The 16,607-nt window shown below is 39.6% G+C and overlaps 1 protein-coding gene across 3 annotated transcripts in view; it reads left to right on the top strand.

The window, feature by feature from the left end:
* Nucleotides 1-16,607, top strand: part of fras1 (Fraser extracellular matrix complex subunit 1) — a 518,960-nt gene that overhangs the window by 182,787 nt on the left and 319,566 nt on the right. For all 3 annotated transcript variants that reach the window (XM_059988734.1, XM_059988733.1, XM_059988732.1), the window contains exons 3-6: nt 6,196-6,303; nt 10,361-10,453; nt 11,328-11,484; nt 13,917-14,050. In XM_059988734.1, the coding sequence (XP_059844717.1) occupies nt 6,196-6,303; nt 10,361-10,453; nt 11,328-11,484; nt 13,917-14,050 (492 nt within the window). The remainder of the gene's footprint in view (nt 1-6,195; nt 6,304-10,360; nt 10,454-11,327; nt 11,485-13,916; nt 14,051-16,607) is intronic.

Below are 16,607 nucleotides of genomic sequence, written 5' to 3'. Positions count from 1 at the left end.
GATGGGAATGCTTTGAGATCTGGCACAGACTTAGTGAGCTACATGGACTTCTCTGTCATAGTTAAGCATATATAGCAAACGCGATGTCACTTTCTCAACTTAAATATAAACAAACTTGTCGTCTTTAGTTTTCTTTCACCTGGAATTTCTTCAGGTGGCCCTTTGGTTGGTAGCCATGACTTTGATAAAAGATTTGTGCAAGCTTTATGAAAATCTTACAGAGGATTACTTCTCTATGAATGCCTGTTGCAACTCGGCTGATGATTTTCTACAGCCATCATCAGTGTAGTGCATAGTTTGCCTGCAGTCAGCAATGAGAACCCATAATTATCTCACACATCCTACTTTACAGGATCACCTGCTCTGATCAGAAAAGTACATTACACAGTTACTGAAATGCTACAGTGTTTTTGAGGATGTGTAGCTTGCTGTGACGAGAACAGATTTTTTTTATGGTGCTCAGATGAGTAGGAATTCTCACAATGGTGAAGGCAACTCAACCACTTCCTGGGAAATAAGTCCTTGCCACATAGCACCTCCCTGGAGCATCTCTCAGATGACCAATTCCATGTTCCTTTGAGTGAATCCGGGAGCTATCTTCCTCTCTGTCCTCCAAGGCAGCCATAGTGTGTATTGTTTGCAACTGGCTGCCGCCATGGAGAGTGTGTACTGGATGACTGAAGCCTTTCTTGAACTGGATGTGTGATGCATTCTGGGCAGCTACGTTTGTATGAGTAGGTCTTATTTTTGTGTATGTTTCTGGGTTTTCCAAGCACTGATTCAAATATCTGGCAATTTTTAACTGTTTTTTGCATTGGACCCAATTTGTCAACGAATTGGGTACAACAATGCTTCAGAACTCCCAAAGATGGATGAAACCCAATTTCTAGGTACTAATATTCTTTCTCATGTGTATTAGCCAAAATGGTATAAAGTACTTCATATATACTTCATATGGGAAAAGTAGCATCCTCAATATGTTCAATGCCTATTGCTTCATTTGCATTTATAATCATTATAATTTGCTGTATTGTTGATTTTGAGGATGTCCATTAAATTACTGCATTGTATCCTGAGATTTATATCATTTAGTTAGTAATTTAGTTTATCTTTATTTTCATATCATATGTTCATAAATTTTTACTTAGCAGCACCACTTGCTCTGAAATGTCACTGTTCCTGATCAATCTGTGGTCCTGATTATTTTGAGTTCCTAGCTTTCCATATCTGTTTGCTTCTTGTTTTGCTTATTACCACTTCACTTCAAGGAATAGTTTCTGATTCAGTGACGCGATTGGCTTTTCATGTCAGGAAGACTGAGTTAACTGCTGAAGCCTATTGTGACAAAAGCTTTCCCACAGTGATTACTTTGGGGAATCCCAAAGTGCCATCAAACTTAAACTTGGACCTTTGAGGGAACGTCCATTCCTCTGCTGGCTTTCCACATGTTCTGACTCTTCCCCGTTCTTTTCCCCAGCCAATCCTGGCTTCTTGTCTTTTGACTCTTCCTCTCCTTACTCCCATTCCATTTTTGCCTTTCCCTCACCCCTCCCCCTTTCCCCTGCTGTATGGCATGGCTTTTCTGACCTATTGAAGTGACAATGACCACCGCACACCTGGATGGGCATTGGAGCATTGTCCCTCACTGGTATTAGCCTTGACATGTTTTTTTCTAGAATTATTATGAATGACAGCAGCATAAAGAGCTGAAGTGAAATTGATGGAAGGTGAGATGATTTTTATATGTTAATGTGTGGTTTGGTAGGCAAAATGTTAACTTGAGTACAGGCAGTCCCTGGGTTACGAACGCGACCCGTTCCGAAGTCTCTCTTTAAGTCGGATTTGTACATAAGTCAGAACAGGTACATCTGGTCTTATTTAGTGTCAGTTAGTCAAATGTTTGTCTAAGTATATAGTATATATTTTACCTTTCTTTGCATATAAAAACACTTCCAAATACATTAAAACACCTTAAGCATAATAGTACAGTACATTATAATAATACAGTAATAATAGAAGTAACTACATACAGTTCCATCGATGCCTTGCATACCGGAAGGGACATTCGCGAGGTAACATTATAATGGACCTGGTGCTGGAGAGTTTAGGGTTGATTCTACTGCTGGAGGGGGGATGATTTACTACTGGAGTCAAGTTCTTGAAGTAGGCATCAAGGGAGGTTTGTACAGAACTTCTCTTTTTCTTGACATAAAGGGCCTTGTAGCAGCTGAGGTCCTCTGTAACTGCATGGTAAACTTTGGTGAACCTCTCTGTATTAGGATCTTGCTCCTCTAACTTTGCCATCTCTGCTTCAATGAGACAAAAGACTTCAGCTAACTCTTTCATCACAAAAGTTTTCAGTTCTGGAGTTCCTATGTCCCAGTCTTCTTCTTCCTCAAATGCTATCATCTGCTGCTCTAGTTCCATAAGGTCTTCATTGGTCTGTTCTTCGGCATGGGAGTCGAGTAACTCTACGACATCATTTTCACTGGCGTCTAACTTCAGTTCTTTCCCAATATGAACCACAGCTTGCCTGGCTTTGGTGATGTTGTCAGCTGTAAACACCTGAAAAGCATGCGCAAATTGGGGGCACAATTTAAGCCAAATACAAAGTTACACACTCAACACAGTGTTAACGGCAACGTGATCTGATGTAAAATAGCGGACGATGTTCTCTTCCCCGAGCTGACGAACCGCTGAAGCCGCGCAATGTTTTCATGAGCGTCACAACGTGGTGCGTGCTTTCGTTATTACGAAGCATTGTATTTAACTTAAATTTTCAATATAATAGGCTTTATTGCAGTCTGATCGTAAGTATGAGTTGTCCGTTAGCCAAACATTCATAACACAGGGACTACCTGTATAATGTGTAAGGTTGGTGCAATCTAAATCTACAAGTCAGCAAAAGTTAATCTGGAAATGTAGTGTATTTAATATTTCAGGAGTATTTGAGTAAAATTGTAAATATATTGTTTGATTAAACATTTTTTATTATTTACATTGTGCATTGCTGGTTATCTGTAGAAGTATGTAAAGGGCACACACCACCATGCGATACATATTTGCCTCACTTAAAGTAAACATGAAGTTAGACTCATTTTCCCAGCTCTGTGTTTTTGCTTTTAATTATTTTTATGTTTTGGACTTACAAAATTTAACAGTGGCAATGAGGTATATTTTAAAATAAAACTGAGATGACCACCTACCTGTTGAAGCACAGTGAGATGATTGAGTTAAATAAAATATACTGCGTGTTTCTTTTTTCCTAAAAAAAAGCAAGTCTTCTTCACAAAAGGAAAGACAATTGAATAAAAAAAAAGGCAGAAAACAGAAGAGCTTGTGGGTTTGTAAGCAGTGAGTACTGGGTGATAATAATTATTAAAAAAAGAGCAGAAATGGCTAGGAAAAATTAATGCATTTGATTACACAAATGATAATTGGAATGTGTACACTGGGTGGATTGAGCTGTGTTTTAAAGCAAATGCAATAGCCAAAGATAAACAAATGTCAGATTTGCAGAGTGGATATAAAGGCATACAGTTTGCTTAGAAATTTACCGGCACCAACCAAGCCAGCTGAAATGAGCTTTCCTGATATTCTGAAAGTAATGCAAGGACATCTAGAACTGAAGCTATGGTGGATTACAGAACACTTTAGGTTTCATAAGCAGAATCAAAAGGAAGGGGAGTCTATTTCAGTGTATGTGACTGAATTGAGAAATTGTCCCAGCATTTTCAGTTCTATGATGGGCTCAATGGTGCACTGAGAGATCTTATGGTTCATGGAGTCTTACAAGAAAGCATTCAAAAACAGCTCCTAACTGAAGCACAACTTACATTGACTAGAGCCGTTGAAATTGCTGTATCAATGGAAACAGCAGACAGACACAATCAAGTTGCAGTCAGGAATGAAAGTGAGCATGAACAAGATTGCAGTGTCTGGAAAGAAACCTGACTGGCTGAACAAATTGTGTTACCACTGTGGCGGGGGCTCACTTACACCAGACAAATACAGAAATAAAGACAAAACATGCAGAAAATGCAACATAGTAAAATACATAAAAGAACATGTCAGGAAGACAAATGGTCTGCACAGGGAAGAGAAAAGGGTAAAAAGTCAAGTTGCTGTTTCAAAAAGAGCACCAATCTTCATGCTGCTGATGAAGAGTCTGATAATGATGAGAGTGACAGTTGGGGTACCGGGCCAAATACTGAAGACCTGTGTTGATCAGCTGGAGTGTTCACGGAAATCTTTAACCCCTTGCTTCAGCAGCCTGAGGTACCCACCTGCTTCAAGCAGGCTTCAACTATACTGGTGCCCAAGAATAGAATGGTGATGTGCCTCACTGACTAGTGCCTGTAACACTTAGACGAACAGTGATGAAGTGTTTTGAGAGATTGGCAATGAAACATATTGAATGAATAAAATTAATTTATTTCAGTCAGTAGAAACATAACAAAAAGCATCATTTACAACAATGATTTCATAGGACAAAATTACAACAAAAAACTTAGATATTCTTTAAAACAGACCGAAAGGGTGTAGGCTGAAGCTACAGCTTATTACACCTACCCCTCTTACTTATATAACAACAGATTTGGTGTCAATCATCACATCAAAAACAAAAAAATCCATAATTCTTTTAACACAAAATCCAATTCCAAATATCATTTATTTACATTACTCCCATTCATTTTAAAACATGTATTTTATATTTGTTCATTAAATAATTTTAAAATAATTTTTAAAACGTTAAGTGTAGTGCATGTTTTTAAATTCTCACTATAACTGTTCCATGGATTCACCCCTCTGACTGAAATGCAATGATTTTTTTACATTTGTTCTTATTCTTTGTTTTTGAAATATACATGTTCCTCTTAAATCATGTTGACTTTCTCTCATTTTAAGCAACCTTTGGATACTTTGTGGTAGCTGTCCATTTTTTAGTTTATACATAATTTGTATTATTTTAAAATCTATGAAGTCTTTGAATTTTAAAGTGTCTATTTGAATAAATAATGAATTGGTTGGCCCATAATAACTTGTCTTATTTACAATTTGTGTAACTTTCTTTTGGAGTAGAAAAATTGAAGTTGTATTTGTTTTGTATGTATTTCCTCATACCTCTACACCGTAAGCCATGTATGGGACTATAAGTGAGCAGTATGATGTATATGAAGATCAAACACGAGGAAATCTGCAGATGCTGGAAATTCAAACAACACACACAAAATGCTGATGGAACACAGCAGGCCAGGCAGCACCTATAAGGAGCAGCACTGTCGATGTTTCGGGCCAAGACCCTCATCGGGACTACTTAGTCCTAACCCCACATTAGACCCCAGTCCGTTCAGCTTGGCAGCATCTCTTCCACAATCTCCATCGGCACAGTAGCACCACACTGCTGTGTGCTTATCCTCCTTCTCTACTCAAGTTATACTTATGATTGCATAACTAAGCTAATCTCCAGTTGCCTTATTCAAGTTTGCTGATGACAGCACTGTCATAAGCCATATCAAAGGTGGTGATGAATCAGCATATTGGAGGGAGATTGAAAACCTGGCTGAGTGGTGCAACAACAACCTCTTACTTAATGTCAGCAAGACCAATGATCTGATTGTTGACCTCAGCAGAAGAAAACCAGAGGTCCATGTGCCAGTCCTCACTGGAGGATCAGATGTGGAGAGGTTCAGAACCTTTAAATTCTTTGGTGTTATTATTTCAGAGGGCCTGTCCTGGGCCCATCACGTAAGTGCAATTATGAAGGAAGCATGGCGATCTTTCATTGATTCTATAAGGTTTATTATTTTATAGATTTATTGAGTATGGCCACAAGAAAATGAATCTAAGGGTGACTTCTATGTACTTTGATAATAAATTTACTTTGACCTTTATTTGATTAATATTGTAAATAAATTGTTTGATTAAGGATTCTTTGTTTGCATAATGCATTGCTGGTTAACTGTAGAAGTGTGTAAATGGTATAGTGCAAACCGCTTATGCCATCCTCCTCTTTCTTTATTTCTTTCTGAGGTGTGCATGGCATCACGTTATGAGTATGCCTCGCTGAAAGTAAACATGATGTTAGACTCACATTGCCAGCTCTATATTTTCAGTTTTCTGTTTTGGAGTTACAAAACATAAAAGGAAATATCTTCTTCATTTCACATTGACCCTTTTTTCTTTTTTCTGCAGAATAATACTGTTTGGAAGCCAGATTCTTGCCAAGTTTGCAGCTGCCACAGCGATATCGTCCTGTGCACTGTTATCCCATGTCAGAACCCACAGTGTGATTTCCACAAGGTAGTTCTGCATCTGAGTGTCTTTAGTTTCCCACGACATCAGTGAGAAGTTCCTTCTTCAGATTTTACTAGTAACTTGTTTGTGGATATTAATGGCTTACGTTTCACAGATTTAGAGGGATAAGTATTGTATAATAATGTATTTGATATATGAATAATTGTGTTTAATTTACAATTTTTGTTTTCTTTGTATTATCTGAAGATATGCTGTCTTAAGATGAGGAAAGAGAGCAAAGCAGTACTCAGAACCATACCGGGGTATTCACGCCTAGGGCAGTATTTCATGGGGAGTGGGGGGTGTGGTTGTGGGTGGTTGAGATGAAGTGGGGGAAGAATGCAGGGTTTCAATGCAAAGTTTAGTAATCCATTTCCCCGCAGGGAAGCAGCTCGACCCGCTGAGTTCCTCTTGCAGTTGGTGCTGCTGTACCAGCACCTGTGGTCTCTTGTGCCTCCAGGTTTAGGACAGGCACACCATTTTAGATGGCATTCCACATATTACAGTCAGCCCTCCTTATCCGCGAATTCTGCATACGCAAAGTGAACCAACCGCTAATCGCGAAAACCCGGAAGTGCTCTTCCAGCGCTTGTTGTTTGAGCATGTATAGACTTTTTTTTCTTGTCATTATTCCCTAAACAATGCAGTATAACAACTATTTAACATAGCATTTACATTGTATTAGGTATTATAAGTAATCTAGAGATGATTTAAAGTATACGGGAGGATGTGTGTAGGTTATCGTGGATCGCGATTGGAAAAAAAACCGTAAGTTCTCTTACTAACTGTTGGAATAGGTACATCCAGTATTATTTAGCATCAGTTAGTCAAATATTTGTCTTAGCACATAGTATATATTTTACCTTTCTATACATATAAAACACTTAAGAACGTATGTTTCAGCGCCAGGCGATCCAGTGACAGATCACTCCTGAGCGCGCTGTCCATCTGTGCCAGGTTGATGTGGAGGATCAAAAACCCAAAACCCGAAAGCCCAATAATTAAACCACTGCATTGCTTATTAATAATTGTAGCTTTCATAGGGGCAGGGCCATTCTCACTTTATCCTTTAACATTGTTCCGATCATTGACTGACTGTAGCCTAACGCTTTTCCAATGACCGATGATGTTTCAGTTCTTTCCGGTCACTTTATTATTTCCACTTTATTTTCAATCGTGATCATAATTATTTTTGTGAACAGAAACATGCGGTTTCAGAGCTCCGCCGCCGGGTCCTAATGTTCACCGCACTGAGACAGGTTAAATAAGGTCTGGGGTTCCACGGGGTCCTAAGGTCCACTGCATTAAGACAGGTTGAATAAGGGACTTGAGCAACCACTTTTTTGGTATTCGTGAGGGGTCCCGGAACCAATCCCTTATAGATAAGGACACCGTAAAATAGGGCACAGATAAGTTGTTAGGGAAGTTTTCAGTTAGGGTATATGCCAGCAGCTTGAAAGAATATCGATGCAGGGAACCAAGTCTGACTTGAGATGATGTGACGTATTTTCACCTTGAAGGTAATATTTATAGGTGGTTCATCCAGATGCCTGAATCCTCTGATAATTGACAGATGGGAACTATGAAAATCCCTCCAAACCTCATCCTTTCTTTCGTGCTTGGTTTGCCAGACACTGTATAATTCCAGTGCCTCAGGCCCTGTACACTTCGGTAACCATGTATCATCTGAAAGAAGAACCAGCATTTAGAGCTCATTTTAGGACAAGATAGTAGTTAATAGTATTGCCAGCCATGACACACAGAGCAGGGATAGTTGTGGTATTGATAATAGAACTTTTTAAAATGGTGGTTTTGATTCCTTGTTCACATGGATGCCACATTTATGCTGCACCATGCAGTCCTTGCTATGGAATTCCTTTCACATGAGGTGAAAATTTTTACTGATAAAAGAGTAAAATTTATTCAATAGAGCAAGGCTGCCAAATGAGTGAACTGAAATTGTGCCTCGAGGCGAAACAGGATAAAATGTGTAACCTCCCATGCCGATAGACATGAAAAGCAGAAATAAGCTTCATGTGTGGTATTGAGAACAAAGCCTGGTTGGTTGGCATAATTTTTCTTTATTGCTGTAAATGTATACATAAAAAATTTTGTGCAGTTTCTATTTACATCAAAAATTCTCACACTGGTCTGTCAAAAAGGATTAGTTGAAGACCGTGCTCACATTATTTTTGAAATGATTAAGGAGTTTGGCCTTCACTTCTTGAAGTACAATCCAAGCTTTGTTTTTTTATATATGAAGAAGATGCTCTGATGCCTATCATGAGATTTATTTAATCTCAGTTTCCTTTCTTCTTATTTTTCATCTTAAATACTGTTTCAAATAACATTTTGCCTGTTATTTTTAATTTAAACATATATTGTAGAAGTATTGTTACAATCAATCTGCTTACTGAAGCCTGAAGTGCCAGCAGCTTCAAGTGCAGCTATTTCCCTTCAGGCATTCTGTATTTGAACCAACCTGCACAACTCTAATTACTGCAACACACATAAAATGCTGGAGGAACTCAGCAAGTCAGGCAGCGTCTTTGGAAAAGAGTAAAGAGTCAGTGTTTGGGCTGAGACTGAAGACATCAGGACTGAAGAAGGGTCTCGGCCTGAAATGTTGACTGTTTACTCTTTTCGAGAGATCCTGTCTGGTCTGCTGAGTTTCTCCAGTAGTTAGTGTGCGTTGCTTTGGATTTCGAGCACCTGCAGATTTTCTCATGTTTGTGCAGCTCTGAAAACTACCTCAGTAGAGCAAAACTTTGACTGCTTTGCACTACAGTGGACTTATTTCTGCTAATTGTGTAAAAATTCTGTATAATTTTTGTTTTTTTTCTTGTGAATATCAAGTGTCTGATGCTGTTGTAAGTAAGTATTACTCCTGTGTATATGAAGATAAACTTGACTTTGACTTTACAAACTAATGATTTTAATATTGGACTAGGTAAAGAGAGTTTCAACTTAAGTCATTGTAAATAATTTCAAGTTGATGGGTTCCTTGGAGTTGTGGCTGCTGTTGAGTTATCAACATGATAGTATTCCCCCAAGGCAAATATCATGTGAACTTGCAATGGAGTTGGAGCTCTTTGTTGCTTTTTTATTTTATCACCTCTTTACTTCCCTCTGAAATCCTCATTCACACTTTTGTTATCTTCAAATCTACAAAATCCTGCAAAAGGTAGTGGATTTGGCCCAGTACATCAAGGTAAGGCCCTCCCAACAATTAAAATGCTCTCGTAGGAAAGCAGCATCCATCATCAGAGACTCCCACCACCATGGTCATGCTGTCTTCTCACTGATGCTGTCAGTTGGAAGGTACAAGAGCCTCAGAACTCACATCACCAGGTTCAAGAACAGTTGCCATCCTTCAACCATCAGGCTCTTCAATAGAAAGGAATAATTGCACTCACTTGCCTCATCTTTGAAATGTTCCTACAACCAATGATCCCATGTTAAGACTCTTTATCTCATTATCTCACATTCTCATTATTTATTGCTATTTATTTATATTTGCATTTTCAGTTTGTTGTCTTCTGCACTCTGGTTGATCTTTCATTGATGCTGTTATAGTTACTATTCTATAGATTTGGTGAGTATGCCCACAGGAAAATGAATCTCAGGGTTGTATATGGTGACATATATGTACTTTGATAATTAAATTTACTTTGAAGTTTATATCTGCCAGTTACAATGCATTTCCAGCTGGTCTCCCTCATTGTATCCTTTATTTGATAACTTGCTGCATGAATAATCTTCAGTCCCATGGACGTTAACTAGATTTAGCTTCCAGTTAACAAATGCATTCACATTATCTCCATCTCTGTAACCCCCCCCCCCAAAATATCACTGCTTCTTTAGCCAGAGGGTGGCATTTTACCTCAGTTGTTTAATGAGTGAGAATAGCAGATGGTATCATGAATGTCTGGTAAAAGCAAGGTAAACAAAATACTTTTACTGCAGATAATGTTAAACAACTTTTATCGTAATTTATAAGTTTAAAAATACAGATTTCATGTGAAATATTTAACAACTGTCATTTTACTCTTCCCATTTTAAGGGGGAAGTCTTCAAAATAAATCCAAATAATTGCTGCCCTGAGTGTGCTTTGAGGACACAAAACTTCTGTGACTATGAAGGACAGATTCATGGGGTAAGAGTTTTTGTCATGGGGAATCGGAAACTGGATTCTGCTGCAGGATTATCTATGATATTTAACAATATCTTGTTTGGATCCAGTCATACTTATCGTGTAAATAAGCAGTTCATCCCTCTCCCTCCCTCCACTCACCCCCTCTCACAGTCATTAACCTTTATGCCTCTGAGACTCAAATCAGCAGAATGCTTTAATATCTGTATATTTTCAAGACTCGTACCGTAGAAATGTCCCTTTCTATATCGTGACAACAACTGCATTGTACAGCAGGTAGTGTGAGGATGGGGATATATGGGTATGGCAGTATTGGTCGGTTTGATAGGTTTTCGTTTCCGGTGATGCGGGGACAGGGTGGTGAGTGTGTAAGCTGAGTAAATGGAGGATGAAGGCAGGCCATTAAGAACACAGGAATAAGCAGATCTGGCAATGAGAAAAGCGTGGTTTTCAGCAGCAGAGGTCTGAGGTCACGGTAGACCGCAATAAGGTGACGTAAACAAATACTTGATATGACAGAGAGTGATTATCTTGGAAGAGATATTAGGAGAGAAATGCTTGGTTGAGTATCATGCTTATAATCAGAATAAGTTTCCACGTGGAATTGTCCCTCTAACCTCAGGAAATAAAGAAGAATCTGCAATAAAGAAGAAACTTCCATTGGGCAATCCTGAGACAGAGTTGGGATCAATGATGCTCTGCATATCTGCTCTAATAACTAACTATTTGATAAACTGTAGGCTTTGGGTAGGTGCTCAGAACTTTAACAAAAAGTCTGAACAAAATGCACAAATACAATGTCTGTTGTTGTAACCAAATAAAAAAAAATTATTGTAATTTAAAAGTAACAATGCTTTTGTTACTGATGTTTTTGCAGGATGGCACGGAATGGATGAGTACAGATTGTATTGTTTGTTCCTGTACCAATAAGCAAGTTAAATGTAGCTTAAATTGTCCCTCCATTTCTTGTGGGAAAGGAGAGACTATGTACACCCCACCTGGAGAATGCTGCCCAAAATGTGTCAAGACCGGAGGTGACAAATCAAATATTTCTGCTTGGATTACCTTAATGTTTTGATGGGTTAATTGTCATGATGTTTGTTTTACTTTGTTAATTTATTCATGATTAATCGGTAAAAAGTTAATTAAAAGAAAATAGTTGCGTGCAATATTGTCAACAGAGTAAGCATTTTGACATTTGTTGTTTTAACCTATGAGAGCCAGATTAGCTTGTTTAATGATAGTCTCGCCACTGAGTTAATCCATTTTCCGCTGAGCTAACTCATCCCCCACTCGCCTCTGTAACTTGATCATCCAACCTAGATTGATATGTTTGTGCTGAATGCTCCATTGCTCAAGGTTCCAGCTATTAGTCAATGCATTAAAGTGAAGCCTCAGAAGCTTGATTATTTGTATGTAAAAAAATGTCTTTACATGTGACCTAAGGGCTCAAAGGTGACCTAAAGGGCCTATAGAAGGTAGAGGGTGGTAGTAGATGGAGTGTATTCTGCCTGGAGGTCAATGACCAGCAATGTTCTTGGACCCCTGCTGTTTGTGATTTTTATAAGTGACTTTGATGATGAAGTGGAAGGGTGGGTTAGTAAGTTTGCAGATGACACAAAGGTTGGTGGAGATTTGAATAATTTGGAGGGTTGATGTAGGTTGCAATGGGACATTGACCAGATGCAGAGCTGGGATGAGAAATGGCAGATGGCGTTCAACCTGGAGAAGTATGAAGTGAGGTACTTTGGAAATTCAAATTTGAAAGCACAATACAGGGTTAATGGCAGGATTCTTGGCAGTGTGGAGAAACAAATGTCTACATACCTCGATCCCTCAGATTGCTGTGCCGGTAGACAGGGTTGTAAAGGTGTATGGTGTGCTTGTCAGGGGGTTGAGTTCACGAGGTAATGTTACATTTCTATGAAACCTTGGTTAGACCACACTTGATATATTTGTTCTCTTGTTGTTGCCTCATTGTAGGAAGGGTGTGAGAGCTTCAGACAGAGTGCAGAGGAGAGTTACCAAGATGCTACCTGGACTAGGGGGCATTTATAAAGATGGGTTGCGCAAACCCTGGCTTATCTCTTTGGAGCAAAGTTGGGTGAGAAGTGCACAAGGCAATAAGAGGCATAGATAGAGTGGATAGACAGAGACATTTTCCCAGAGTGGAAGTGATGAATACAAGGGGCAATCATTTTAAGATAATTGGAGGAAGGTATTGGGGGGGGGGGGGAATATCAGAGGTAATTTCTTTACACCAGAGGTGGGTGTGTGGAATACACTCGGTCAGGAGGTAGAGGCAGATACATTAGAGAAACACTGAGAAAGGAACATGGATATTGTGCCAGTGGAGGGCTATGTTGGAGAAAAAGGTTAGATTGATCTTAGAATAAATTAAAGGTCAGCACAATATCATGAGCTAAAAGGCCCAATCTGTTGTGATGTTCTCTGTTTAAATGTACTCTTTATATGAAATGTGCCTTTAAATGTGCTCATAATATGTCCTTAATATCCAACAGCATCTCACAGCCATCCTAGCCAAGATCATCAGTCAAAAACATTCACTAGTTTTCTGTATTATTCTTTATCATCAGATCTTGCTGCTTGCTGTGTGCAAATCAGCTGCTGTCAACTGTAAACTTTCACACAATCACAAACAATTAAGTTGCTGTTTAAACACGAACTTAATTTCTATTCCAGTTTCAGTTCTTTTTTTAAATGGAAATGTCTTCTTTAGGCTGAGGTGTGTTTGTAAAGTAAAAGCTGAACTGACCAAAACCTGTTTGGTTGGCCTGATCCCATGTATTATTTTTCATGCCTGACCCAACCTGGTGCAACTAGATCCAGAGCCATTTGCAAATAAGTTGAGGATAAGATTGCTTTAGTTGCACATGTACTGCCATTGATTAAAAGCAGAGGATACCCGTGGTAATGTGAAATAAATAATCTTAACCTAAATGTTGTGCTGAACCTGGGCCCATATTCCACCCAACCTGAATCCAAATGTTTTATCAGACCAGTCAGCCGACCTGGCAACCGGCATTCAGTCCTGTTTGGGTCAAGTAGCCAGGCTGTAAAATGCTCAAGTATAGTTAAGACAGTAGGATGAAACAAATGTTATTTGATTTTATTGAGATACAGAGAAGAATAGGTTCTTCTGGCCCTTGGAACCATACTGTCCAGTAATTACCCCAATTTAATCTTCACCTAATCAGGGGACAGTTTATAGTAACCAATTACCCTATCAAGCGGTATGTCTTTGGTCTGTGGGAGGAAACCTGAGCACCCAGAAGAAGCCCACGTAGTCACAGGGAGAACGTACAAACTTCTCAGAGTCAGCGGCAGGAGTTGAACCTGGGCCATCTGTACTGCAAAGCATTGTGCTAGCCACTATACTGCTGTGCACCCTTTATTCATATGCTAGTTTTCCTGATTGACTTGTATCACTTGTTTCTCTGAACAGATTCATGCTTGTTTGAGGGAAGAGTGTACCGGGATGGTGAAGATTGGAAACTGACTGCCTGTTCAAAATGTGTCTGCAACAATGGGGAAGCACAATGCTACACTGCAGAATGCCAGCCAGTGTATTGTAAAGGGGTGAGTGGCATGCTGTTGTACTGTATGTACCTCTGTAGATAATAACGTGGAGCCACTAATCAGACTTTCTACATTGATGTTCAGGGTCAAACCATCTGTGTCGGGTCTACAATAGGGATAGACAAGCTGCAACCTGTCCAGCAGTTCATTACCAGCTCCAGCCAATTTTCTTCCCTCTCATTCTCGGTGACCTGCTGCTTGTCATCTGTGTCTCACTGGTCCATTTTATTTAGGTTAGAACCTCTAAACACTCAATTTGGAAGGACAGTGCTTCTGGTCTAGAAGCTGAACACATTTTGGGTAGGAATCAAAGAACGATTTTTTTTAAATCTTCAAACTGGTTCCAAAGATAAACTGCACTCTGAGTCTTTTCTTCTTTTTAAACTGGTCAGTGACTTACTCAGCATCTCTGTGAAATCTTAATTTCTGGGGCCTATCACTTTCAAGAGAGAAACTGCAATAAAGCTATTGTGCCTGCTTGCTTTCATCAGTGGAGGGCTAGAAAAAAAATCACATTATGTCAGGAAATAGCCTCTAATTGCACAGAACAATGTTCATTGCATTTAGCAGCTTTCCAATTAGCAATCAAAGAAGATTAGCCTGGAGTGCAATGTCGGAAACTGTGCAGCCAGCAATGTCTTGGCCGCGGTTATGTACAATCAATCACTGTTGTCTGTTCAATTTTTAAAATATGACCTTTTGATGTTTTCCTCTGAATGTTAGTTTTGGTAAGTATGTTTGCAAAACTTTTCTGAATCTTCTTAAGACAAGATTCATTGAGAGCTGAATAAATTAAAATTACTAATTTGTAGATATCTTGGCATATTACCTAATGGTGAAAATGAGTGGGTAGTCAGGGAGAGAGATAAACTGGGAAAGAGGTGTTACCAGGTGAATGCGTTGAAAGACTAAGAGGGCTTTAGGTATGCTGTGAAGGAAGCTTGAGAGTCAACAAACTGGTTGGCCAAGTTATGTACTACCTGAGAAGATAACTGGAGAAGAACCAGCAATTTGAATGAAAGTTTATGTCCATAGAGAACCCATCAAGCTTTTCAAGGTTGGATGTGAAGCTGGAACACGCTTCGGAGTATGAGACCTCTATGTTTAGTTGTCTCTCAAGGCTGGAAGTAGAACAAGCCACAAAACAGTTGCTGGAGAACTCTAGCCTTGACCTACTTAAGAAAAAAAAGTTACATTGAGTTTTCAGCTGCTCAGAGGGAGAATTTAGGACAGAGAGGTATTTTGAAGGTAAAGGAACATGATTTTAGTGACATCAAGTGGGAAGTTAGCGCAGTGAGTGTACATGTTAAGAATCTATATTTGTTGTTCAGCCTGAGGTAGCAGCTCAGAACTGAGGTAGGATGCCAGCCTTAGAAGGTTAGATTTAGTTTTGTGAGTAAAAACTAGGTAAAGTCAGTCTTCCGTGAAGCCTTTCATGACTAAGCCTCTTGTGAGTATATCCCTGCAAAATCATTCACAGTCTTCCCCAGATGAAATAGGAGATCTGCAGTCTGCATAGGGCCACATCAGAGGCATTTGGGTCTGGCTACCAAATAAGATACGAGAAGTCCAGGTATGATCCAGGAAAAGCCATCGTATGGATGAAGAGGCAATTCCAGGCTAAACTTGAATCAATGAAAGATGCTTGACAGTTGTGGCAGGGCTTGAATGCTACCACCTCTTACATAGTTAAATCAAGGTGACAATAGTGCTTTGCTTTCAGATCAGCTCAGTCCTTTCTATGCTCACTTTGCCCATTGAATCAAGGAGGAGCTATCTCAAACTCCCAGAGTTCCCAATGATCTTGTAATTTCAGTGTCTCCAGTTGACGTAGGTAAATCCATGGAAAGCATCCGGTCCAGATGGGTATGTGATGAAGTACTAAGGACCTGTGCTGATGAACTGGCTGGAGTGTGCACTGAGATCCTTAACCTCTCGCTTTGGCAGGCGGAGGTACCCTCCTGCTTCAAGCAGGCCTCAGTCCTATTGGTGCTGAAGAGGAACGTGGTAACCTGCCTCAATGATGATCGTCCATTCACACTTACATCCACTGTAATGAAGTGTTTTGAGAGATTGGTGAAATCTGCTTTCATAGCTACATTAACACAGGTGCACCACAAGGCTGTGCGCATAGCCACCTATTCTTCTTGCTTTACATTCACGACTGTGTGGCTAAGCACAGCTCCACTGCCATGTTTTAAGTTTGCTGATGCAGTTGACCGAATTGAAGGTGGTGATTAATCAGCATATAGGAGGGCGATTGAAAATCTGGCTGAGTAATTCTACAACAACAACCTCTTACTCAATGTCAGCAAGACCAGGAGAGCTGACAGGGAGAAAATGGGGGGGGGAGGGGGTGGGGTCCATGAGCCAGTTCTCATCAGGTGGAGGGGGTCAGCAACTTTAAAATTTTCTGTAAATTCCAGACTCGGACTCAGGTTGGAGGAGCAACACGTTATTTTCTTTCCACGTAGCCTGCAGACTGATAGCATGAACATCAATTTCTCGCATTTCCAGGTATTGCCATCCCCCTTCACCATTCTCCATTCCTGTTTCC

Source organism: Hypanus sabinus, chromosome 14 (genome assembly GCF_030144855.1).
Source record: "Hypanus sabinus isolate sHypSab1 chromosome 14, sHypSab1.hap1, whole genome shotgun sequence".
NCBI lineage: Eukaryota > Metazoa > Chordata > Chondrichthyes > Myliobatiformes > Dasyatidae > Hypanus > Hypanus sabinus.
Note: the sequence above shows the minus strand (reverse complement) of the source record. Positions and strands in the feature narration are given on the sequence as shown.